The 22,840-nt window shown below is 50.3% G+C and overlaps 9 protein-coding genes across 9 annotated transcripts; 3 read left to right on the top strand and 6 right to left on the bottom strand.

Annotated features, from left to right (window-relative positions):
* Positions 1 to 2,488: 2,488 nt before the first annotated feature.
* Positions 2,489 to 2,860, bottom strand: EPUS_00835 (uncharacterized protein; the record flags this gene model as incomplete). Its single annotated transcript, XM_007801615.1, has 1 exon — positions 2,489 to 2,860. One exon carries the CDS (start codon positions 2,858 to 2,860, stop codon positions 2,489 to 2,491), a length of 372 nt encoding a protein of 123 aa, XP_007799806.1.
* A 1,740-nt stretch (positions 2,861 to 4,600) lies between these two features.
* Positions 4,601 to 6,661, top strand: EPUS_00834 (uncharacterized protein; the record flags this gene model as incomplete). Its single annotated transcript, XM_007801614.1, has 2 exons — positions 4,601 to 5,132; positions 5,187 to 6,661. The coding sequence occupies 2 exons, from the start codon at positions 4,601 to 4,603 to the stop codon at positions 6,659 to 6,661; spliced, it is 2,007 nt and encodes a 668-aa protein (XP_007799805.1).
* A 627-nt stretch (positions 6,662 to 7,288) lies between these two features.
* On the bottom strand, positions 7,289 to 7,847 carry EPUS_00833 (uncharacterized protein; the record flags this gene model as incomplete). Its single annotated transcript, XM_007801613.1, has 3 exons — positions 7,289 to 7,501; positions 7,554 to 7,691; positions 7,785 to 7,847. 3 exons carry the CDS (start codon positions 7,845 to 7,847, stop codon positions 7,289 to 7,291), a joined length of 414 nt encoding a protein of 137 aa, XP_007799804.1.
* Positions 7,848 to 7,989: 142 nt separating this feature from the next.
* EPUS_00832 (uncharacterized protein) lies at positions 7,990 to 8,241 on the bottom strand (the record flags this gene model as incomplete). Its single annotated transcript, XM_007801612.1, has 1 exon — positions 7,990 to 8,241. The coding sequence occupies one exon, from the start codon at positions 8,239 to 8,241 to the stop codon at positions 7,990 to 7,992; it is 252 nt and encodes an 83-aa protein (XP_007799803.1).
* Positions 8,242 to 8,423: 182 nt separating this feature from the next.
* Positions 8,424 to 8,904, bottom strand: EPUS_00831 (uncharacterized protein; the record flags this gene model as incomplete). Its single annotated transcript, XM_007801611.1, has 4 exons — positions 8,424 to 8,527; positions 8,647 to 8,696; positions 8,743 to 8,775; positions 8,849 to 8,904. 4 exons carry the CDS (start codon positions 8,902 to 8,904, stop codon positions 8,424 to 8,426), a joined length of 243 nt encoding a protein of 80 aa, XP_007799802.1.
* A 1,266-nt stretch (positions 8,905 to 10,170) lies between these two features.
* On the top strand, positions 10,171 to 11,469 carry EPUS_00830 (uncharacterized protein; the record flags this gene model as incomplete). Its single annotated transcript, XM_007801610.1, has 1 exon — positions 10,171 to 11,469. One exon carries the CDS (start codon positions 10,171 to 10,173, stop codon positions 11,467 to 11,469), a length of 1,299 nt encoding a protein of 432 aa, XP_007799801.1.
* Positions 11,470 to 12,754: 1,285 nt separating this feature from the next.
* EPUS_00829 (uncharacterized protein) lies at positions 12,755 to 14,365 on the bottom strand (the record flags this gene model as incomplete). Its single annotated transcript, XM_007801609.1, has 1 exon — positions 12,755 to 14,365. One exon carries the CDS (start codon positions 14,363 to 14,365, stop codon positions 12,755 to 12,757), a length of 1,611 nt encoding a protein of 536 aa, XP_007799800.1.
* Positions 14,366 to 16,618: 2,253 nt separating this feature from the next.
* Positions 16,619 to 19,188, bottom strand: EPUS_00828 (uncharacterized protein; the record flags this gene model as incomplete). The annotated part of the gene is made up of 4 exons (XM_007801608.1): positions 16,619 to 18,429; positions 18,481 to 18,667; positions 18,722 to 18,863; positions 19,055 to 19,188. The coding sequence occupies 4 exons, from the start codon at positions 19,186 to 19,188 to the stop codon at positions 16,619 to 16,621; spliced, it is 2,274 nt and encodes a 757-aa protein (XP_007799799.1).
* A 1,326-nt stretch (positions 19,189 to 20,514) lies between these two features.
* Positions 20,515 to 22,429, top strand: EPUS_00827 (Glutamate--cysteine ligase; the record flags this gene model as incomplete). Its single annotated transcript, XM_007801607.1, has 5 exons — positions 20,515 to 20,525; positions 20,573 to 20,645; positions 20,695 to 20,760; positions 20,808 to 20,953; positions 21,004 to 22,429. 5 exons carry the CDS (start codon positions 20,515 to 20,517, stop codon positions 22,427 to 22,429), a joined length of 1,722 nt encoding a protein of 573 aa, XP_007799798.1.
* Between the last annotated feature and the right edge of the window lie 411 nt (positions 22,430 to 22,840).

Below are 22,840 nucleotides of genomic sequence, written 5' to 3'. Positions count from 1 at the left end.
TTACCAGTCTGTTCGACGCGCAAGATGACCGTTAATGACGACCAGAAAATCAAGGTTGAGCTAGCTCTCGATTGTTTTTAGATTATTACTAACTTGCTGAACTCTGCTGGCCGTTGGAATGAGACTTTCTATCGAGCAATTTATTCTCAAGAGAATGCAAGTTATGTGTATAGCGGAGCATTCTAACACGATCTTGATGATGAACAATCTGGCAATTACGCTTGGGAAAGTGGGAGAGCTGCGAGAAGCACTGTCAGTGAAGCGCGAGGTATTAGAGAAGAGGAAGCCGATCTTAGCCGAGAAGCATCCTGTTGGGCTAAAAGGACCACGGCCCTCGGAGGACCGAATAATAATAGCTTATGTCTGACACGCTTCTTCATTTCAAGTTTGGTACGAAGATTCACTCTCCACCGAAAGAGAAGATTCTTCGTAAGCTGATTCCACCAAGCTTCAATTCGTTGATTAGTTGTACTAGCTCCGTACAAATAACATTTATGGAATTGGGCAACAGAATCAGCTGTCTGTTGTAATTGATGATGCGCAGGAGCAAGAAGAACAGTTTCACCGCCATGATCTGATCGTATGAATCGAGGATAATAACGGAAAAGACTGAGTAAGTCATAAGAAAGGAGAGGAAAGACTTGAGCTTTACAGATTGATGGAAGTAAATATTTTTAAGAGTTAATTAAAAACTGTAGAGAGGAAGGGAGAAATCTTTGAGGAGCGAGTCAGTAGACAGCGGGAGAACCCTTAATCAGAACCCTTAATCTTTTGAAAACCTATTGGCAATGTGAACCGGGGTGAAGGCACGTTATGGTTATCTTTAAGGGGGCGGGACCGATTTGGGGCTCCAGGTCCACGAACTGGGCACCCTGAGCATCGTCGTCTAAACTTGACGGGAAAGACATGACGGTTCGGTCACGTTTCATGATTGGCTTGTAGGAGCGGAAGGCAAACATGACTGAGCAAGACCTGAGCAGCCTGAGCAAGTGGGTGAGCGAACTGAGCAGAGGGTGAGTCAAGGGTGGATAGCGCCTGAGCAGAGGCGGCGATGCTGACTAACCAGATGTAGGCCCCGCCAGAAAAAATCTTATGGGATAATACCTTTATAAAGAGCTACCATGGAAATATCTAGAGGACACCGAGCAAGCAAATGCAAACAAGCAAACAAGCGTACAAGCGTACAAGCGTACAAGCGTACAAGCATACAAGGAAGAAGTACATATGAAAGCATGTATCCAAGTAAACATAAAAGTATAACAATAAAGTGGGATAAAGAGTGTGCAGGGAACCATTTTTAACACTCCCACTTTTCAAACACCACTTTCTCCATTCACCTCTTCTATCCTGACGTTAGCTCTCTCATTTACGCCAAGAAATCTTCCTGAGATATTCAACTTGAAATGGAGATCCAGATATAAGAGGTGAAAGACTGCCAAGAGGCTGGTGCCGAAGGGGCCAGATGCTGGGGGGATTGAGAAGTGGTTGTGGAGACAAGGGAGGTAGGGCATTGTAGTTATTGAAATTTTGAGATCGGAGTTCACAATACACCTGGAATTGATGGCTCGTCTGCAGGCCTAGGTGGGTCTTTGAGGGTCCAACGGGATCGTGCTATCACCCAAGCGCCGCATAGATTCTCCTCAAAAGATTATAAGGAGGTAACCAGATACAAAAGATTTATTCGCATGAGGCATCCATGTGGTTAGTTAGCATCGCCGCCTTTGCACGGACGCTAAGTATCTACTCTCGACTCTAGCCTGCTTACCCTCTTGTGCAGGCTGCTCAGGTGTTGCTCCGTTGTGTTGCTCCGTCACATTTTCCGTCATACTCACATAAGCCAATTATGAATTGCATCCTAACTAGGTGTGCCGTACTGCAGCACAGGATCAGTGCCAAAAGGTCTGAAACGTGTCGCCAATACTTACACTAACTAGCCATCTGAAAGGCATGTTCCAAACAAGAGATCTGCTGCATCAGATTCGCCTGCATGCCGACGCATGTCATTCTGGATGTGCATGTTCCGCTCACAGGAGAATTGTTGGCCGTGATTTTGTTGATGGGCTGCCAGGACGAGACGACTTCTCAGAAATGATCGGATCTGCCCAGCACATAAAGATTCTCTGTAGAGACTTCATGTCACCTCTACGAAAACACAGCCGGTACTGAATATTGGAAGAAACTAACTAGCCCTTGATGATTCTCGAAAAATCAGGAGAAATACCAACATCGCCAGGGACACGTATATGTCCTCGATAGCGACGACTTGATGTCGGCTACGACTAGCTTTTTTCGAATTTAGCTACTGTGCCCCCACACACCAGAATAGGGAGATATTCTTATTTTATGTTGATGAGCGAACCGATTAAACCATTAGCAAATGGAGGGTGATGAAAGTGAGTTGTCTAGAAGGGCGAAACCGCTCCATATATGACGGGCTTCCTCTAATTGAAAAGAACCTATCCATCAACGGAAACCTGTTATGACTTACCTAACTGAGTATCAGAATACTCGCCGGCAGCACCCGGTTCTCATCCGTTTTCTTCCGCAGCGATCCGGCACCTAACTTTTCATCGCCATGAACCGCGGCTGGGTTTTCATTGGCAGTGTGGCCGAAGTTGCGGTGAGGACGGAGTCCTGTAAGGCGCTTGAGTTTCCGGGTCCCGCTTGCGCTACCTGAGTCGCTGCTGGCGGGTCTGTCGGGCGTTTGGTCGGCAGGTGTGCTGGTCGGATATCTGGCTGACCCCTGCGGCTGAATGTACACGTTGTCATGTTGGCCTGGAGTGGAGGCGGCGGTGGTGGCGGTTCGTCTGATGGACTCGGTGACGCCTTTGGTTTTGGAGGGTCTGGTGCAGCAGGGCATTTTGGGGGATAGGCCGAGCTGGGCTGGGTTGCGAAGTCGGCAAGAGTGTGAGTAGGCGAGATGGAAATGATTTGGGGGATTCTTTTGATTTGGGGGATAGCGGTCCTTTGGAAATGGCGAAAGAAACGAATGATGTAAAGGACTGGTGTGTCGAGGTAAGGAATTATGGGATGATAGTATGTTGGGTTTATGTATTCTTCATACGGTCTTAGACCTGTGAGTTAGCTCTAAGAGAGCATGATTTTGCAACGCATTGTGGTTCTGATACAAAATTGTTCACTCATCAATATGCATTATGGTGAAACGTTTGACTTTAGTGTCATACAATAGCTGCTTCTCCCATATAAAATGTAGCCATAAACCCCCTGAATTTTATTGGCCAAGTTTGGTCAGCCAGCTTTCCTGCCCAACCAAATATTGGTTCATGTGATTTCATACCCTATTTTTGATCGTTGGAAGTATCCCCTATGTCACTGAATGGGTTGCATTCCTTGTTCAAAATAGTACTCCCGCGATATAGCTCAATAATCTTGCTGCTGCCTTGGTAGAAAGAACATCAAAATCCCAAAATTTTGGTGTCCCTCCTACCAAGACTGCAGCGAAAAAAACGAAATCTTGATGTTCCTTCTGCAAAAAATTATGAAACTAAGGTACGGGAGTACTATTCTTAATAGGGAAGTATCACCATTCAGTGACACAGGGGATAAAGGGGAGGCGCCCAACAGATAGGAGGAGCCTCCAGAGGTTGATCTCGTCATAATCGTACAGATAACTCTCTACCTGCTCCTACTAAGCGCTGCCATTTTTTCACGTTGTGCTGACCTTGCTCAACCTGCTATCTACCTATCACACCAAACTCTTTGACAAATATGCTTGCTTATTATATGCTTTCGAACGAACGTATAGCCCTCGATATATTACCGTCCAGTCCTTCTCCCTTCTCTCAGCAAACATTATCATCTAGAACAGCATGTAGACGTCCCGCTTCCATGCCGGAGTATCGGAGCACCTCGTTGTCGATTGCCTCTCTGGCCCCATTCTCGAGTGAGCAGCGAACCACCCCAGCGTTCAAAAGCACCTGCAGAAAATTCCCAAGAGAATTCATTTAGCCAATCCTCACCCCAGACGGTCATCTTTGCCGTATCTTCAATCCCGCAACCAATCGTGAACACCTGCGTAATGGAGGCCTTCGAATTTGCCAGACCTACCAACCACCCCCAAGGCGATGCTGCTTCGGGCTAAGCCGCACCCGATCTGGGAACGCGCAGGATTCAGGCCTTTTGCTCCTTGATTCTCTCCATCGTCCATTCTTTTCTGTCTTCTACTTTTCCTTCCCCGTCCTTCTCTTAATTGTTTCTCTCTGCTGATTTGCTACCCTGTCATCTCTATTTGGCTGTGATCTGATTGTGATTTGCTGCCTATTCAACACCATCCACCCCACATACTTCTGTCAGTATTGCGTTACTCATACATGAGAGGTCGCTGGTGCCTACAAACTGGGCAGTCTTTGCTCTCCATTTGCTGTTTTGAACGGAACGGGACGATAAAGTGCAGTCTTTCTCGGCCTCCTCGCCTTTTCTGCATCTTTTCGTCCAATATTCACCTTCTCTTGGCGCCAACGGGTACTGCCAGTGCTTGAATAGTATTCTGAAGTGCACTTCCTGGAAAGAAATGATATTCTCCAATCAGCCGATAAATTCGAACAGTTAAAAGCACCATCTCCGCATTCCTCGCCATCAAATGACACTAGATCTTATGGTGGCCAACCCTTTCGAATATATCCAACTCCGAGATGTAAGATGCATCCGACTTCTCGAACTAGAACCGGCGCGCGAAGAATCAGCTCCGTTGCGAATTACGTTGAAGAAGGCGCGCTTGGATAGAACCTGTCTACCCAGATATGAAGCAGTGTCCTACGTCTGGGGCCCTCCCGATTTCAATCGTGCAATCACCTGCAACCGGAAGACCTTATGCATCACGCCAAGCTGCGAGAGAATCTTGCTTGGGCTCCGCCGGAAAATCAAGCGCCGTTTGCTTTGGATTGACTCGTTATGTATCAATCAAAGCGACACCAATGAACGCAGCCGTCAGGTCTCCATGATGGATAAGATATACAAGTCAGCCAATCGAGTCCTGATCTGGCTCGAGGTTTCTGGACCGAAGATTTCGTCCTTCTTCAAGTATCTCGCGTATTGCGCCCGGTACTGCGATAGCTACGAAGGGGGTGTGCTTGTACGGGAAATACGCACAGTTTTGCAGTTTCTGAGAAATTGTCAGTAACTTAAACGTCTTTTTTGCTTGGAACCAAGCACTGACGAAACTGTAGTGGAAGACAAAGTTTGGCACTCCTACTCCAATGCTCATGAAGATTACATGCCAATCGCTCAGCAAATCTTCCGCTCTCCTTGGTTCCAGCGGGTTTGGACGTTGCAAGAGGTGAGCCTCGCGCAAGCGAAACGGGTGGTGATGATTTGCGATGATGAAGAGATCTCATGGCGCCACATCCTAAGAGCTTCCGCTGGTGGCTATCCTCTTGATGGCGTGATTCGTTCGGAGATGCTGAGCGCAATCGCAGCACATTGTTTCTTCTGCCGCCTGATACAATGGGAGAGAAGTCGTGTGCGTCAACGGATACGTTTGCTTCTTTTCGGAGAGACCCTTCGAGATGCAAGCCTGGTGCCTGTTCAGTCGTCCTTTTTCAATTTCAGCTCCGCCAGCAAGATTGATTTACGTCTATTTCGCAAACACTTCCAGAACGTCAACATGGTTTTGAATCTAACAAGGCGAAAACACTGTTATGATCCAAAGGATAAGATCTTTGGTGTTTGGGGTATCCTTCGGGAACTTGGGGTCGACCTTTCTCGACCAAATTACCAGTTGGAATTGGAAACCGTCTACATTAGAGCAGCTTCTGATATTATTTGTCACGATGGAAACCTCGATATTCTTCGCACCGTCTCCTCACCACGCCGGGCACAGACTTTGCCATCCTGGGTCCCTGACTGGCGCACAGGATGGGGGTTGGCTCCAAGCTTCCTAGATCTGCTGTCACCGCCGTTTAAGCAGTCAAGAACGCGATTTGGTCATTCCATCACCAGAACTCGGACTCTCATCACCAAGGGGACCGTCCTTGATAGAATCAAAGAATGTGCTTGGCCTCTGATGATTGACGGGCACGACCCTGAAGAACTCATCCAACGGGATCTGTGGGCGGCAATTGCAAAGTCCGATCCCGTCTACAAGATCCTTCAGCAATGGTTCTCCTACTCCCAGCAATTATCGACCTACCCCACGGGAGACAGCACGCAGAATGCATTCGAACGCACGATTCAACAAAGAATTCAATCCCAATATATCCCACTCGGAGCGGATGAACGTTGGTTTGATATGGTCGCTTTTGACGCTGCACAAATGGAGTGGAACAGCCCCAAACCGCAGATCAACACAGCAGAGATGGCCAAAGATTTTGCCTACGGGAGACTGCAGCCCCTTTCGACAAGGAAAGAGCCGGAAATCAACAAGGCCTCAGACCGCGAAGCCCATGAGTTCCAACGCACCGTCTTCGACCATCTGTGCGGCAAGCGTTTCTTCACCACCGAGGCAGGTTACATGGGCGTGGCCGAGTTTTCGATCGAACCCGACGATGCGATTGCTCTACTCATCGGACAAGATATGCCGGTCGTGCTTCGCCGCAGAGGGGATGCTTTTCGATTCGTTGCGGTCGCGTACGTCGACGGGATGGCAGAGAGTCACACGTGGCCGGAACGTGTGGATGATAATGATATAATCGAGATCGTATGAACAGACCCATTGCTCCCGCCCCTTTGAAGAAACAGCCCGAGGCCAACACCTTTCCACAGCATTGTTTAACGCTGATAACGGAGCCCGTTGAAGATAGGAACGGTGTCCCGGGGGGGGGGCTGCTGATCGAGTTATTTTCATCTTCATGACCCCTAAAGTGGGGAAGTCTCGGTATGTACTACATCATGTAGGAAACCAGAGGACCAGGGGCGAAAAGAGGCTCGATCCGAGGAGAACAGACAGATAGACGAATCACCGAGAGATGAACCTGGATTGGTAGAGGGTACGCGTAGACTCACATAATCACTACGGGCTGCGTATTGAGCAAAAGGAGGATGGATTCAATTGTCGGTAAAAAGAAGACCCTAACATAGAGTACGCCGTAACTTAGACCCTCGACCAACGGTGGTCAACTGCTCAAAATCAAAGTCTCTGAATACTTCTATTTAAATTACTGTCTAACTTAAAACCCCATTCGTCACATCTGATCGAAGGTTTCCCTAGTCTTGAGCTGCCTAAAATAATCTCTGATCCGGCTTATCGCCGGGTACTCTAAATCGTCTGGATCGATTACCGTGTAAATCAAATCCAGCAGAAGAGCAATGCCGACGGCAGCTGGGGCAGTATTCAATACCAGCTGGGCTGGATGGCAGATCTGAAGGCGGAGAAAGCAATCCCTCGCGACTGCAGTGGTTCTTGTTCTGATAATTGTTGCCCCGCCACGCACTCCTCATAAGTATTGGAAGCTGCATTGCTTATGATGGTGGAGGCGTGGGTTAGCATGACCGCGCTGCCGGTGGCCCCACCCCCCAACACCACGGCGGCGCCTCCCTCCAGCGTCTGCAGAAAGGAGGCGGTTTTGTTGCATCTCTTTTGCTCCGCTTCCATCTACGTGCTCTGCTGCTCGATGCTCATCTGCAACTGCTTTCGTTTGGCGGTCGTTCGCGGCCGGCTGGGCGGCCTGCTGCTGCTGCGGCTGCTTGGAGTTGTCGGCGTGGGAGGCGAGGGCGCGTTTTAACTGATCGAGCTGCTAATTCACGCGGCGGTTCTCACGTTGAAGCTGATCAGCCGAGGGCCGACCGATGCTAGCCTGCTGGCGGGACTGCTCCAGGTCGGCGGTTACCTGGCTGTACGTGGCGTCGCCCTCAGGCTTCACGTCTTGGTAGCTCTGAGCAATCTGCTGCATCTCGCGCTGGGCGTGCGCGGCCGCCAGCGCCGCCCCTATTCTCGTGCCGGCCGCTGGCTACCTCCGCGTTATATTGCTTGCCCACACTGCGCAGAGCCGCCTCATGGCGCTTACGCTGCTACAGCAGCTCGCGCTTCAGCTCCTACCCCGCGGAGGTCGTGTCGAGTGTCAATTTCTGGTCGACCACCTGCCGCTGGAGGTCGAGCACGATGCTGGTGTCGTAGTTCATAACACGATCGATCATGTTCATGGACGACTCGTGGATTTTTTGGTGCCGGAACATGGTGCTGCCGCCCGTGACCATGTTTGCCCAGTAGTTAGGGGTGGTGCGGAGCTCGTTCCCGTGGTTTATGCCAACCTGTCGGCTGTGGGGGTCCTTGAGCGCGTCCCACATGGTGGTGGCGAGGATGGCGTTAGCCGAGCTTGTCATTCCGCACATGGCTTGCAACGTGGCTAAGTTCTTCATGACAGAGCTCTTTATCTGGTTCTCCTTGATGCTGTGTAGATAGATGATTCCGCCAGCTTGACGTCTTTGGGGTAGGTAGCTCCGCGAAAGTAGGACACTTCGCTGAGTACCTAAGCGTCGGTGCGACGGGTATCGTCGAAGCCCGGCGTGTCGATGAGGTAGATGGTGGGCCCATCACGATATTGCATTGGACGGATTCCGATCTGGAAGGTACCTGGTGGCGGTCAGTGTCAATTAGTATTCACTGGCTTTGACCAAACATGGGCGTCCTATAGGATTGTAAGCTATGGCCTATCTCGACGCCCAAGCCGGTCAATCATTCAATAAATGTACTTTTGCCCGTTCCCGTCACACCCATGACCGCGATGACGACGTCCTCGGAGCTGCAAGCTGTAAAGTCAGAGCTGAATCATTCGACATTTCACGCACTGCATCTCATTCAACTTCTCTCCCTTCCCCGATCTTCAGCTTTGAAGCAGCCTGTTGCACAGTCTCATCAGGTTTCTCTTGGGAAGGCTGCCCCTCATGGCTATACGAGGAATCTGTGGCATTGTCATTGCCATAAGATCGTTGGTAGGGTTCGAACGACATCTTGGCCTGTCAAATGTCCTGTGCTGCTTTCTGCTTTCTACATTTCCCCTGCTCCCTTCCCTCCGATTCTTCCCAGGTGCAGCTCTTAATTGATTTATATTTCATTGGCATTCCAAGGAACTGCAAGCCAAAGAGCGCAAGCCAGAGAGCCGCAGTTTGTGGCGCCGAATCACATCATTGAAAATAACAGTGAGACAAACAGCAAGACATCACCATGCACACAAAACTGGATTGTTAAAGGCCATTGGGCAATCTTGCTCTGCATAGGAAGCCTGAGATTTTGCCCCGGGCCGCGTACAGGGGTCTGGTGTTCATGCATATGTATGTAGATACAGCTGCAAGACACAACCGACCGCCCTGTTGGCATCCCTGGGAGTCAGTAACCCAGCCTATGTAGATCTCTTTTGGGTGAAAATGAGAAATCAGGAAACAAGATTGTTTCAAACACCCCTGCCATGCCAATCAAGAACATAGTGGAAAGGTAGTTGGCCGCATCCTGAGACTATGCGGATAAGGTGTAGGATAGAAACGACAGTTCCGGCGGAGCTTTCCACAGGAGTGTTTAGCCAGCATCTGAATATGCTGTCATGGGCCGTATCGTGATATCTCGTTGGACAAAGCGTGATGCAAGCCATCGCGGTTGGTAAACAGTGCGTGACCAGAGAAGGGAGCTGTCAACGTTGCCAGAATACCTGACTTTGGTGGCCCACACATGCAAAGGTCTCTTTGAGTAGGCTACTTACTTACTAGTTGGTTTGACGCCATGAATTCTCGAAACTGACGCCAAACAGTGTGCCTAAGTAAAATGTATCGGCCTGCTAGGCCGCCGATCGCTGAACTTGATGTCTTGTAACCGCTAGAAGACCTCTCTAGAAGACGCAACCAGGGCCTTTCTCCAGGACGCGAAGCTGTAGGCCACGCGAAGTGATGCACCAGAGTGATTTTGGCAGGTCGTAATATGAGGGTTCGAACACGGATGCATCGAAAAGGAGACAGAAGCTTTCCATCGCATTTGAAGCCGGTTTTCAATTGTCTCCCCAGCCTTTCTCGAGGCCTGTACTCCGTACCGAAACCTCTATCGTCACACAGCTGCCGAACGAGATTCTAAGACCGATAGTAGGTCTTGAGTCTCTGAAACAATGAGCAGACACCATTTCTTTATAGAACAACTGCAAACTATACTCTTATACATCTCTAGTGGATTCTCAAAATAACAAACCCAGCTCTTGTTCCCTCCTTTTCCTTGGTCTGCACTATCAAAGAGACATGTGGTCAGGTCGTGGCGCGTCGAAAGTGGGAAGAGACGTTCCATCAAAAGACGAGAGCCCGTCGAAAGGTGCTGGTCCCTCAGAAGCGGCTGGTTCATCAAGAGATGCAAAAGACAGCCCGCCAAAAGCGGCTGGCCCATCAGAAAATACAAAAGGCGCCCAATCAAAAGATGATAGCCCATCGACAGGTGCTGGTCCAACCAAAGGTGTAAAGGGCAGCCCGTCGAAAGCTGCTGGTCCGTCCAAGGATACAAAAGGCGTCCAACCAGAGGATGATAGTTCATCGAAAGGTGCCGGTCCCTCTAAGGCTGCTCGTACCTCTGAAGCTGCTGGTCCATCAACAGATGCAAGAGGCAGCCCGTCAAAAGCTGCTAGCCCGTCTAAAGCTACAACAGGTGCTCCCTCTAAAGATTCCCCGTCGCAAGGGAGTCAGACAAAAAGTGACGAGCTTCAACTAAGTCCGCAAGTTGCCTGGGCGGAGGCAATCTTTGACTACATAGCACCCACATACGACGACTGCCGTTATCACTTCACCATAGCCGAGGACTTCATTGCTTGGAGTGCACCTCAGAAAGGGGCTAAAGTTTTAGACCTTGGCTGTGGTACCGGCATTTTCACGTTTCTTGCTGCAGACAAAGTCGGCCCAGATGGCCTCGTGATAGGAGTTGACATCAGCAGGCGAATGCTTCAACAGGCCAAAGAGAAAAAGTCTGCTTCTGGCGGGCAAAGATTCAAGAATATCATGTTCGTTCGAGATGACATCAGCAACCTCCACGATGCTGCATGGCTGCAGCGTATAATGACACAACGTGGTGCTTTTGACCTCATCACCGGCGTCACTTGCCTGACTGCACTTCCGGCACCTCATGTCGCGATCAAAAACTGGGCTCGACTTTTGAAACCGGGCGGCCGGCTGATTCTCGATAATCCGTCTGAAGAAGACAGCAGTCCGGGTTATGTGTGGGAGGCTGATCTATACCCGGCCCTGGGTCTTCCTCCCAAACATAAGGGCACATGGACCACAGACATACACTGTCTAGAGCGGCTCTTCGTTTCCGCCGGTTTGGAGATTGAAAAGTCATTGCGTACGCGCAATTACGTGGAGACCTTCTATGAGGAGAAGGAGGGAGACAGAATCTTTGAAGAAGAATACAGAGCCGATGTTGACTTACAGACTCGCTATGATAAAAAGCTTCTGAGACAGCGTTGGCGCAAAGTATGGAGGAGAAACCTGGATAAGAATGGTGAGTTCTGCGCAAGGGTTCAGAGTTTTGTGACCATTGGGATCAAAAGATGACGGGAAGCGTGCTTAATCTGGCCAGGGTCAAGGAAAACCTTTAGAAGGTGGCGTTGCGGTTTCTCGAAGGAAGGCCTCGAACTTGCTTCCAGTCCTTTCCGAAGCTATGTTGCTCGTCTGCAATGCGTCCGGATCGTCATGTTGGAGCGTTAGGTTCCCACAGCGTTAGCTTTAGCTACCGGTCTTCAACCCAATCGAATCCCTTGCCCGACTAGATTGATATCACTAGCCAGTTACTTCCCTGTACTTGTATTTGTTCTGGAATTCATCAGAAAGACCTTCACCAAGATCTGGCCTTGACCTTACACCTCCCTCGTGCTACTGCATTGTCGAGTAGTTCCATTGCTCTAGAGTAAAGAGAAGCTGAGAGGATATCAACAACACCAACAGTCTTCACAATCAGGCGCAAAAGCCATCCCAGAACTTCTCATGCATCGAAAAGTAGCGGTAGTACCGTGTCAGGTTCCGCTACCCTACCACTATTGATGCACGTTGACCAAGGCAAGACCAGGCCTCAATGCCGGGCGCGCCCTCAAAGAATTGGAAAAAAAGAAATGGAGATATCTATCACATGTAAATGAGACAGATGCTCCTCCAGTTGTCTTTTTTCTTTTTGGAACCGAAAAAATTACACGTGCCAGAGACTTGCTTGTAAGGGCGCGCAAAAGAAAGAGTGCATAACTAACCGGTATCAAAACTGGAATCTATCTGGTTTGACGTACCCCGTAGATATACGTACTACGTATACAGACGAGAGCGCCTCGAGCAAAAGGAGGATACGGTCACCTGAACCCACCTCCAGTCTGCGTTCCATCTCGAAGCTGTCGTTTGTTCATAGGAGATTTGTCATGCAGGTCTTCTTCAACCAGCGAAGCAAGCACATACACTAAGCATGTCAAAGCGAAAGAGAGAAAACTAGACCTCGCTACAAGAGTGAACGGCAGGATCTTATCAACATGGTGGAATGGGAGCAGCATAGGATTAAAGCACTGGTATTGTTGACTTCTCGGATATTTTCTGTAAGAGCTCTTGGCAAGAAGCAAGAAGGAAAAACAAATCTGTGCAACTCTGGTCATGAAAAAATAAGTCGTAAGTTTGGTAATAGTTTTAGACAGGCGTCACCATGGTCACCGTCACCATGAATATTGCTCCAGGGCACGGCCGCAGAACAAGTCAATGATAGTAGCATCATCCCTTCAACGCCCCTCAGGTCACATAAATGATTTTCGTCTCCAACACTTGAGATGGCTAATTCCCACCGGCCCATTCAACCATGTTTCCCAAATCAAGCCATCATCGAGATGGCGCTCTTACGTTTCTCAGCACTGCTAAGAACCAACATGGGAGTCTTGCGTCTGGCAGGTTCAACCTCGACCATCTTTCCACCAACCGAAACGTCTTCATCGCTGCTCAAGCTCTTGACACTGTAAGTGCCAACACTGTCTACCGAGCTCCTCTCTCTGGATTTCTCCTTCCTCTCCGATCCGATGGCTCCAACAGCTGCGGCACGAAGACTGCCGAGGCTGGTCTTCTTGGATAAGTTGCCACTGGATGAAGTACCAATGTCGTCGTTGTCGGAGGAAGAAACAGAGAAACTGAAATCGACTTCGCTGCCAGGAGTGCCACTTCCAGAACTACTTTGACGAGCATCTGTTCGCCGTTCCCGTCCAGCTTTGACCAAATCTTGAACTGCTCGACGTCGTTGGCGGGTCACAAAGTTCTTGCTGCCCGGATGCTTGGAAGTCGGAGCCTCCATCAGCTCGTTGACGTTGATGGGATTCCGTGGCTGGCGGATCGGCCTCACACCAGCTTGTCCATGGCCAGGCGTGAAGGTGCCAGTGAGGGGCGTCTGGGGGATACCTGCGGATTTTGGTCCAGCAGCTTCCGCAAGCCCATCCGTGCGAATGGTGCTGAATGACGAAGTGCTCTTCTTGTGACCACGTCGGAAAGCATTAGCAGATGGTGGAGGAAGTGGCTCCACATCTTGAGGCGGACTTGGAGTCGTTTTTGGCGGAGATCGACCGCGACTTGCCTGTTCGGTCGGAGGGGACATCCGGCGTTGAAAGCTGGGAGTTTGCGGTACTGGTGACTGCACAGCCTCAGGAATGTCCCGGAATGGAGTCTGAACTTGAGCAGAATTGTCGACAACCAAATTTGTCTGGCCTGTCATGGGATTGTAGACTTGGTATAAGCCGGGAGTATTTGGCACTGCTTGGATTATGGGTTGCATCCCTTGCTGGAGCTGCTGATTGTACAGATTCATGTTTGAAGTAGACTGATATTGTTGGCTGCCAGCAGAGTTGCTGTTCAGGTTCATGCCACCAAGTTGCTGCGCTGCTGCCTGGACATCCATCAGCTGCTGTTGCAACACTCGTTGTCTTTGCGCTAGATAGGTGTTGGTGGCGACCAGCTCATCATAATAGTTCTGATCCATCTGTCCGCCTTCACCTTTGATTTCGATGGTGGGAGGTGCGAGAACGTGCTCAGGCAGAGAGTACATTTGACGGCCACTGTTCAAACTCATACCGAGGGTATGACCAGGAAAGTAAGCACCAGTAGCAGTCTGCGGTACACGGGCCGCGTGGTTGGGATCCGCATATTTGCTGCTATCTAGCCCAAGCTGTGTATTGATCGATGGGACAGTGGCAGATTTGGGGGCGGTTCGCAGTCCAGCGAGGAGATGTCCACGGCTGGTTCTTGGGGTAGACCCAACATTTATTTGCTGCGTTTCATCAATGGTGGAGATCTTGGGAGGTAAGGCAACGCTGAGGCGCTTGATATGGGAGGCCTTTCCACGTGATGCGAAGCCAGAACCAGGAGCTCCAAGGTGACGAGTGCTGTCGAACGGATTTGATTGGTATGTCATTTGAGCAAGACCGCCAGCGTCCATGCTCATGTTGGCTGACGTTTCCGGAAAGTGTAAGATTGACGAAGGCGGAGGAGGAGATTAGGTCCGTGTGCTGTAAGTTGCGCTCGATGGGATCGGATGGGTATTAGCGTATTCTTATTCAATATTCTCTGCAATGACTTTTGTATTGTTGACCTTGCTCCAACCCAGAGTATGTCTGATGTTCTATGCCGCTTATTGTGGAATTATGAAATTGAGGACAGGCTCGGCTATGGTCAGGTGTGGTCAAGTTTTTGATAAAGCGTAGGAGGCAAAAATACAGTTGGTGCCTGAACGTTTGTTAGTGAACTAATGCTGCTTGGTGAAGGTAAGAACATTTCACTTACAAACAGAAAAATGGAAGTTGGCAAGTGTTCGACCGCGGTTTTAGTCGAGTGGCAGCTGAAGACGCGATTATAAAGAAGGTATATCTGAAGGCAATTATTGGAAGGATTGGCGGAGTGACAGTCGACGAAAACAAAAGGCACTGATCAGATCGGTGGTAAAGATTGCACGGCAATCCCTATAATGAAGCGACGGGAAGGAGAGGTGGTTGTTGAGCAAGCAAAGTAAGGGGTGATGGTGGATGATTGTGGCAGCTGCAGGTACAGAGGTTTCACAACGGCCCACTTGATGCCCGGAATTGGATTGGACGACCAATTGCGTTTGCTGGTGCTAGGTTGCTGAGCACAGCGTACAATAACAACGAACAAGGAGAGTAGAGGTGGGTGAGAAAGAAAAAGGCTCAGTTGAATTATGGAAGGAGGGCGAACGCTTATAGCCGAGATAGTATGGAGTATGGGGGAGGGAAAGGTAAAGAGACAGGAGATGAAGGAGTGGATGGGAAGAAGGATAGTAGTCCGGGCGCTGGAGTCTGGCTAATGTCGCAACCTAACGAAGACGAGTTAGAGGCAAGCAGGGACATCGCAGAGGGGTCTGTGGAAGGTTGAATCAATGGCCAATGGGCCCGTGGCACTAATAGTTCCGCCTTAGTCGAACCGGGCTGGAAGAGTTGCCACTGAGCCTGGTTAAAAGAGATCTCATCAGGGCTTAGCAGGCCAATGGTCGCTTTTTCCGCGGCCATGACAGCCAGTAATCGCTCCTTTTAGAACAGGCTAACCTTAGTCTCTTCAGATCAATCCACCGCCAGTTGATCATTTTCGCCCCCCACATCGCGGTGAATGGCCGCGACCATCCTTCTCCATACTTAGTCCGTGTCCGCTGGATTCTTTCTACCTGGCTAAGCCAACTACGAGTTCCAAAGCCTGTGCTTACAGCCCGCCGAATCCTCTTTGTGATACTCCGTAACTCTTTTCGCTAGGCATCAAAGCTACTCTTGTTCAGATGGTGGAGCAGCCTGTTCTCATTCTCTTTGTCTGCTAGGAAGACATACGTTTTGGATATGGAGGAGAAAGCAGCATTCAATTGGCGTAGGACAGCAGACAAACAAGGAAAGCGATGAGCATTACCTTACTTGTGACGCAACTCCTGCTCGCGAACTTCTGGAGAATGATTATTGGTGTTGGTTCCTTGCCGCTTAGGTCGAGAACGGCCCTTGCCCGTGGTGGTCACAACACGTGGCAGCTCTGACAGCCAACCCATCGCACGTTCAGGGGGGGCTTGGCAGGTTCCTTGGTCGATCAAGATCCCGCGGCGGGCGGCTATTCTTTGCTAGCCTATAGTTGTCCCCGTTGTGGAGCGAGCCTTTGGCATATGAAAGACGCCGACAAAAAAGTCTCAAAAGTCCATCTGCAGTCTCCTTTCACGCGCGGCTGTATGCTTCATGGGGTATCACGCAATCCGGTGTCAAGCCCGCCTCGGAACCTATGCACCCTCGGGCTTTATGGCATTTCCGGGGCTGATACTTGAGATGATGCTTCGGAGCATAGCAGGAGACTAGAACTTTTTGGAATTTTTATGTATTTTGTCCCTGTCTTATTTTTTGGGTGTCTCATCCTCTATTTTGATGTCTCCATCCTCTATTTTTGATGTCCCCATCCTCTTTTTTGGTATCCCAACCCTCTATGACTGACCTGCTGTTCTCCATCCATACATATCGGTGAAGCTGATAGCAGAGTCTACTAGGGCAGACATAGCTCTGAACAGACACGGCTTCGAAAACAGATCGCTTTTCTTCCCGGTCCGTACATCGATTAATGTGTTTTGGTAATGACAGTATAGCAAGCTCGCGGAAAAGACAGGATGCAAATCTGCCCATACAGAAATGCACATAATAGATGGCAGTAGATGACCACTTCCCTTTCATCCCATCACCATGCCGATTCTTGGTGGTGTCCTCGGACCCTCGACCACATTCCCCTGTGTTGCCTCCAGCGACTCTAACAATTCGACTGACATCGCGTCCAGCTCTTCTTCTTTCAACCCTGTAGCTATAGCGACAAGTCTCCGGTGCTTGCCGATCCTCTCGCTAGTTCCGGCATCACTCATCAATCGAGCAATGTTGCGAACATTGTCTTTTCGCCTTATTTGCTGTCGGTTGAGCTCCTTAGCCCATGGTAAAGCTGCTCGGATGTCCTCCTGGGTCAAAGGTCGCGGATTAGCGCTTCGGAACGCCTGTGATGGGGCTTGCTGATCATGTGATCGAACTTCACTCTGCAGCGTGCTGTGTTCCTTTTGCTCGAGCAGTGACTCGTTCTCACGGAGAAGGGTTTCATACTGTCCACGCAAGGAGTTGAGTTTAGAGTCATCTTCACACCTGTCCTTCAACGCGGTTGTTTGTTGATGAATGGTGCGCTTTTGTGCCTCAATATCTAACAGTGCCTGGTTGACTTCATCAATGCTCATGTCCTTTTCTTTCACCTCCGCTTCGTACATGTCGGCCAACTGACTACTTGCTTGCACAATCATTGGACGAATGTTTGCCAGGACGTTGGTCGCAGCTCGGGAGACCATCGCCTTGTTTGACCCCTTTGAGCGTCGTCGACTGAACGAGTCTCCTGCTTTCACAGGTGAGGAAGGCGCTTGCTGAAGACTTTTCTGGTTCTGTGACATGTTGCGAAGTAGGTCGTTTGCTGTCTGTCCTTGCAGGTTAGGAATGTCTCCAGCTTCGGGGCAATGATTGAGAAGGAACGATGCGACTTTGATACAACCGTTGCGGATGGCACAATTCACAGGCGTGTCTTGGTTCTGGTCTGACGCGGTCAAAGCAGCTTGCATGTAGTTTGGGCCTGATTCGAGTAACTTGTTCACCAGAACCTCACAGTAGTATCGGGCACAGTTCCATCTATTCTTGGATCGAGCTGTTTCTGCAATGTGATGAAAGACGTTCGCTCCATGCCAGTCACGCTCAAGAATTGCCGAAGACAGGAGATTCACAATCTTTGGGAAGGTCTGCTTGTCATAGTTGTTGGTAAACAGCACCGCCCGGATCAGCGGTGTTTCTCCAGACAATTCATTTTGCATTGCGTTGTTGGCACCACGACTAATGAGATCACGTGCAAGCTGAACGTCGCCCATTGCACACGCCCAGTGGAGAGAATTGTTCCCCTGGTTGTCAATAGCCTTGTCGATTGGAAATGAAGCCGGTGCGATTGGTGGATACATTTGTGCACCGTTTGGATCTTCTGCGGACGTCACAAAGTAGTCGAGAAGTTCGTCGCCGTAATTGATGTGGTCCAAATCAGCGGCAGAATATCCCATACGGTCTGTTCCACGTTTCCGCTTTCGAGATGCAGCTGAGTTTTGTGACACCGGCAGCATATCGTCATCGCCGAGAAAAGAGGCAGACTCGGGGGTCACGTCATCCGGCGTTTCGTCGTCATGCAGCTGAGCACTAATATTGTCGTACTGCTCGTGGGCTGGTCGATAGTAACCTGCAGCGTGTTGAGCTGGCTGTCGCTTTGGAACTTTTGGGACACTCATACCCTGGGACGCGGGTTTGCGAGGTTGCGACGCCTTGGGTGCTTTGGGTTTGCTTGAAGCCGCAGTCGCGTGTTTGGGAGCTGGAGGGGGGCTCCGTTCACCAGGCACATAATCGAAAATCTTAGCCAGCCGATGCATGATTTGGTTTTTCTCGGCTAGAGCGCGACCCTCTTGGAGTGGTACCCAGGTACCTGACATGTTGTTAGATAACATTCGCAATGGTGGATGGACTTCCAATTCACCTTGATATTTGCCGTACCCTCCCTGAATTTTCTCATGCACGCCTTTCTGCACTTCGCGTTCGAGGATGCGAGTGCGCGCCGGCTTATCGTACCCCGCAAGCTTCAAGATGTGCGTCGCGTTGATCCAGTCATCTGATCTACGTCTCATGACATGATCTCCTGAAATCAAGAGTTCGTACACCGGCACCTTGAGAGGAGAATTAGCTGAGAGATAACTGTGACACCGGTCGGAGGTTCATACATTACTGTAGGTAGCTGAGTACAGCTCACCTTCTCCCTGGAATGCCATGGCACGCGAGTTGCAAGCCTTCGAGGCACCTTGCAGTGTCGCAGTTGAGGTGGGCTGGCGCCGGGAAAGGACGCGTACTGGTCGGCTGAGGCCGCTGCACAAAGGTTTAGAATTGAAGACCCAGTATATCGAAGCCCGTGATCCGTAAGGCGGCAACGACGGTCAGAACCCGGCGGGTATAAGCCTTACTCTGACCTCACACGGAATTTGACACGAGTTTGAATTGCACTGATGCTGAAGTGGGACGCGAGGCACAGATGAAGAACCGCGTAAAGTGGGGCTTACCTCAATCGGACTAGTGTCACGGGATCTTCCATTATGGGACCGGCAGGACGAATGATCTTGCTCACTTTCCCAGAGCTCCAGTCGCCGGTGCGCGTATCTCCTATCGACGACGTCGTTGGGGCTTCTGCAGGCATACAGTAGAGGACCATGGAGGCAATCAAAGAAGCTGTTGGCCAGAATGAGGGCGGTAAGCCTTTCTATATATTCCTGAACCCAGAACACCTCACAAGTGATTGTGCTGATCTACTACGCCAGCTGGTGCTTCACGACAAGCAATGGCTGATGCCAGATTGCCACTCGCATACCGAGATAGTTGTGCACACCTCCTTATACCTCTCAATAAGTGCCGATACAACGAATACTATCTTCCATGGAAATGCGAGGTGTGTCTCCGAGGTGAACCATGTCGGGACCATTCATGAAGCTGATCCAGGCCTTTCAGAACGAGCGACATAGCTACGAGAAATGCCAATACGAGGAATTTAAGAAAAGAGTTGCCAAAATGGATGAGATCCGAGCGTCTAAAGGAGGGGCAAGGAGCAATTAGAACGCCACACACACTGCTTGCAGCAGTACTGAGACCATTGTACATACTTGCGGACCCCAAAGTCTGCTTCACAGGGGACAAACTTTTGGTGATATTTCAATTCCAACGCTCATCACCCACCGCACCTTCGTGGACTTCCTTCAGTGGGCCTCTTCCGCCTTCCTGGTACCGCAGCCTCCTGGTACCGCAGCCGGTACACAGAAGGGTAGATATGCCTGCACGCGGGTAGGCGGGCTGATGTATTATTACAAGTAATGTCAAGGTGGAAGACTCATGGTCTGGGGGACGAGTGCTACCTATCAGCGGCTGCATTACATAACTGGCAACCGGACGGTAGACATTGCTGTGACCCAGCCATGATCCACTCCTTACACAGACTCGCGCAAGTTCACATTGCCGATTATCTCATCCAGGTTTACTTTCATGTCCGTAGCTATATAGCCCACACCCATTCTTCTCTCGGCTATTTGCGGCAAAAGGGCCGAGAAAGGATCCGCTAGAGACAACCAAAAACACATCGGATTATTAATCCAAGTCATACTGTTGTCAGTACGGTCGCCGTGCCCTGCGTATATGGGGACAGCCTTGGAACTGTTACTGTCTATACTAGGCTTCTCTAATACAGCTCCAGTCATCCAGAAGGTCTCGAAACGATTCTTTCATTTCTCCTCGGTTCTCCTCCACATGGCTCTGGTTATACTGCCGAGGCGTTGCACGTGAAGCCGACATCATATCTAACTTAGGTATTTACACAACGAAGTATTTATCATCGAATTGGTTTTGACGATCATGAGCTTTACTAATAAGGCATAATAGAGGCTTTCATCACCTGTGGCTCTAAGATCTCCCTCCTCGACTCGAGCAGATCATTCACTCCGTTCTCTTGCAGCGCTTGAACCATCCATAACACGCCATGGGGCTTCTGTATGCTTTTCTTGTCTTCCGCTTGAAGATTGCCTGACGGAATAAAGTGCACTGGGAACGCCTTTGGAGTGGTCAGAGGCCCGAAAGGCTGCCAATCATGTAAGAGACTGGGGGATCGAGGTAACAAAAGGGTCCAGTCTCATGCAATGCACCCCTGACACTAGAGCAGCAACTATTGACCATTTGGCGGAATGCGAAGGGTAAGGAGAGAGATGCGCTTTTGTGGGGAGACGAGGTTCGTTCTCAGTAAGCAGGTCTCAAGCCCGATTCTGACCATCCCAGATCGAGTATCTTGTTGTTGCTTTCGAGCATGATAGGAGAAGAGTCAGACTGTCGCTCTGTCAGGCAGAGATCCTGAAAGCTCTCGCCAAGGATGAGGCGCTGAGCAAGAGTGGTGGTTGTGTGTTTGAGTTACAGAAGTCATCAAAGTCTGTACAGTCCTGGGTGATGGCTGGATTCTGTGCTGACGGTGCTGCAGACTCGGCCAGACCTTACCCACCTTCCATCCAGAGTTTGGCCGTTTTATGCTCGAGGCAACGCCGGGAAAACCTTGGAGTATCAACCCTAAAGATCTTCTAGATGTTGAGCCAAACATGAAATGGAGGAGGAGAATTGCCAAGGACCATATGGCTGAGAATGAGTATCCCATCACCTTGACGACGTTTCCTCGATTGGGCACAAAAGACGACTATATCAAGCCATATTTCCCACCTTCCGGACCCATGTTGCGTTCCCAATTCGTGCCAGACGAAATTGCCAATCCACACATTCGGTTTCCTACTCTAGCGGCCAACATTCGTAGTCGAAGAGGTAGAAAGGTGGAACTCAATGTGCCTGTGTTCAAGGATGAGAAGACTCCATCGCCATTCAAGGATCCCACCGTGGATTATGACCTGCATAGATGGCCTGAAGATGATGACGTCCGTAATGGCGCTGCTAAAGATGGTCATGTTTATATGGATGCTATGGCGTTCGGCATGGGCAGCTGCTGTCTTCAGATCACTTTCCAAGCCAAAAACATCATCGAAGGACGAAAGCTGTACGATCAACTCAGCCCACTGGGACCGATCATGCTTGCATTGACCGCAGCTACACCAATCTACAAAGGATTCCTGGTGGATACCGACGTGCGATGGAATCAAATCAGTCGAGCTGTTGACGATCGAACACCCGAGGAGCTAGGAGAGAAGCCTCTCAAAGACGACCGATGGCGCATACCGAAATCTCGATATGCATCCAACAGCACTTACATCTCGCAGGATCCGAGATTACGACCCGAGTATATGGATCCAGACTTGATTGTGGACGAACGACTGAAACAGAAGCTGCTGGACGGGGGAATGGACGATCTTCTGGCAACCCATTTTGCTCACCTCTTCATCCGGGATCCACTCGTCATTTTCGCCGAAGACCTCAAAGAGCTCGACCCAGAAGGTGCCAACCACTTCGAAAACCTCCAATCCACCAACTGGCAACACATGCGGTTTAAACCACCTCCCCCAGATGCCGACATCGGTTGGCGCGTCGAGTTCCGCAGCATGGAGATCCAAATCACGGATTTCGAAAACGCGGCATTCAGCATCTTCATCGTCCTCATCACCCGCGCCATCCTTTCGTACGACCTCAACTTTTACATCCCCATCGCCCGCACGACAGAAAACATGGAGACAGCACACCTTCGCGATGCGGTCACGCAAGCCAAATTCTGGTTCCGCAAAGACCCGTTACCGCATCATCGCAGCAGCCACGCCAGCCGCCTCAATGGCAATTCCACCGGTCTTCACTCTTCCTCGTCAACAACCTCGATGAACAACGCATCCGACACATCAACCCCAAACCACACCCTTAGCCGCGCCCCTTCCCCCCACCCCCCGGCCCCGTCGAAGACGAATACAGACTCATGACCATCTCGGAAATCTTCAACGGCTCCCCCAACCCGGTTACTCCCTTAACAAACAAGGCAAACCCCCTTGATGCTCCCTCCTCAGCAGCAGCAACAGCAGCAGCAGGATGTGGATTTCCCGGCCTACTCCCCCTCCTCGATTCCTACCTGAACAGCCTAGATCTGAGCATCCAGACCCGCTGCCAGCTAGCGCGCTACCTCGACTTCATCCGTAAGAGGGCAGATGGCACGCTCTGGACGGCGGCGAAGTGGATCCGCGAGTTTGTGAGGAAGCATCCCGAGTACGAACATGACAGTCGGGTGGGCGAGGGCGTGGTGTACGATCTGCTCAAGAAAGTGGTTGAGGTTGAGGAGGCGAGCGCTGCGGAGGGAGGCGTGGTCGGATGGGAGATGTTGGGGGGTATGGCGGCGG

Source organism: Endocarpon pusillum (genome assembly GCF_000464535.1).
Source record: "Endocarpon pusillum Z07020 unplaced genomic scaffold scaffold1300, whole genome shotgun sequence".
NCBI classification, from domain to species: domain Eukaryota; kingdom Fungi; phylum Ascomycota; class Eurotiomycetes; order Verrucariales; family Verrucariaceae; genus Endocarpon; species Endocarpon pusillum.
The sequence above is the reverse complement of the archived record's forward strand: the minus strand, read 5'-3'. Positions and strand labels throughout refer to the sequence as shown.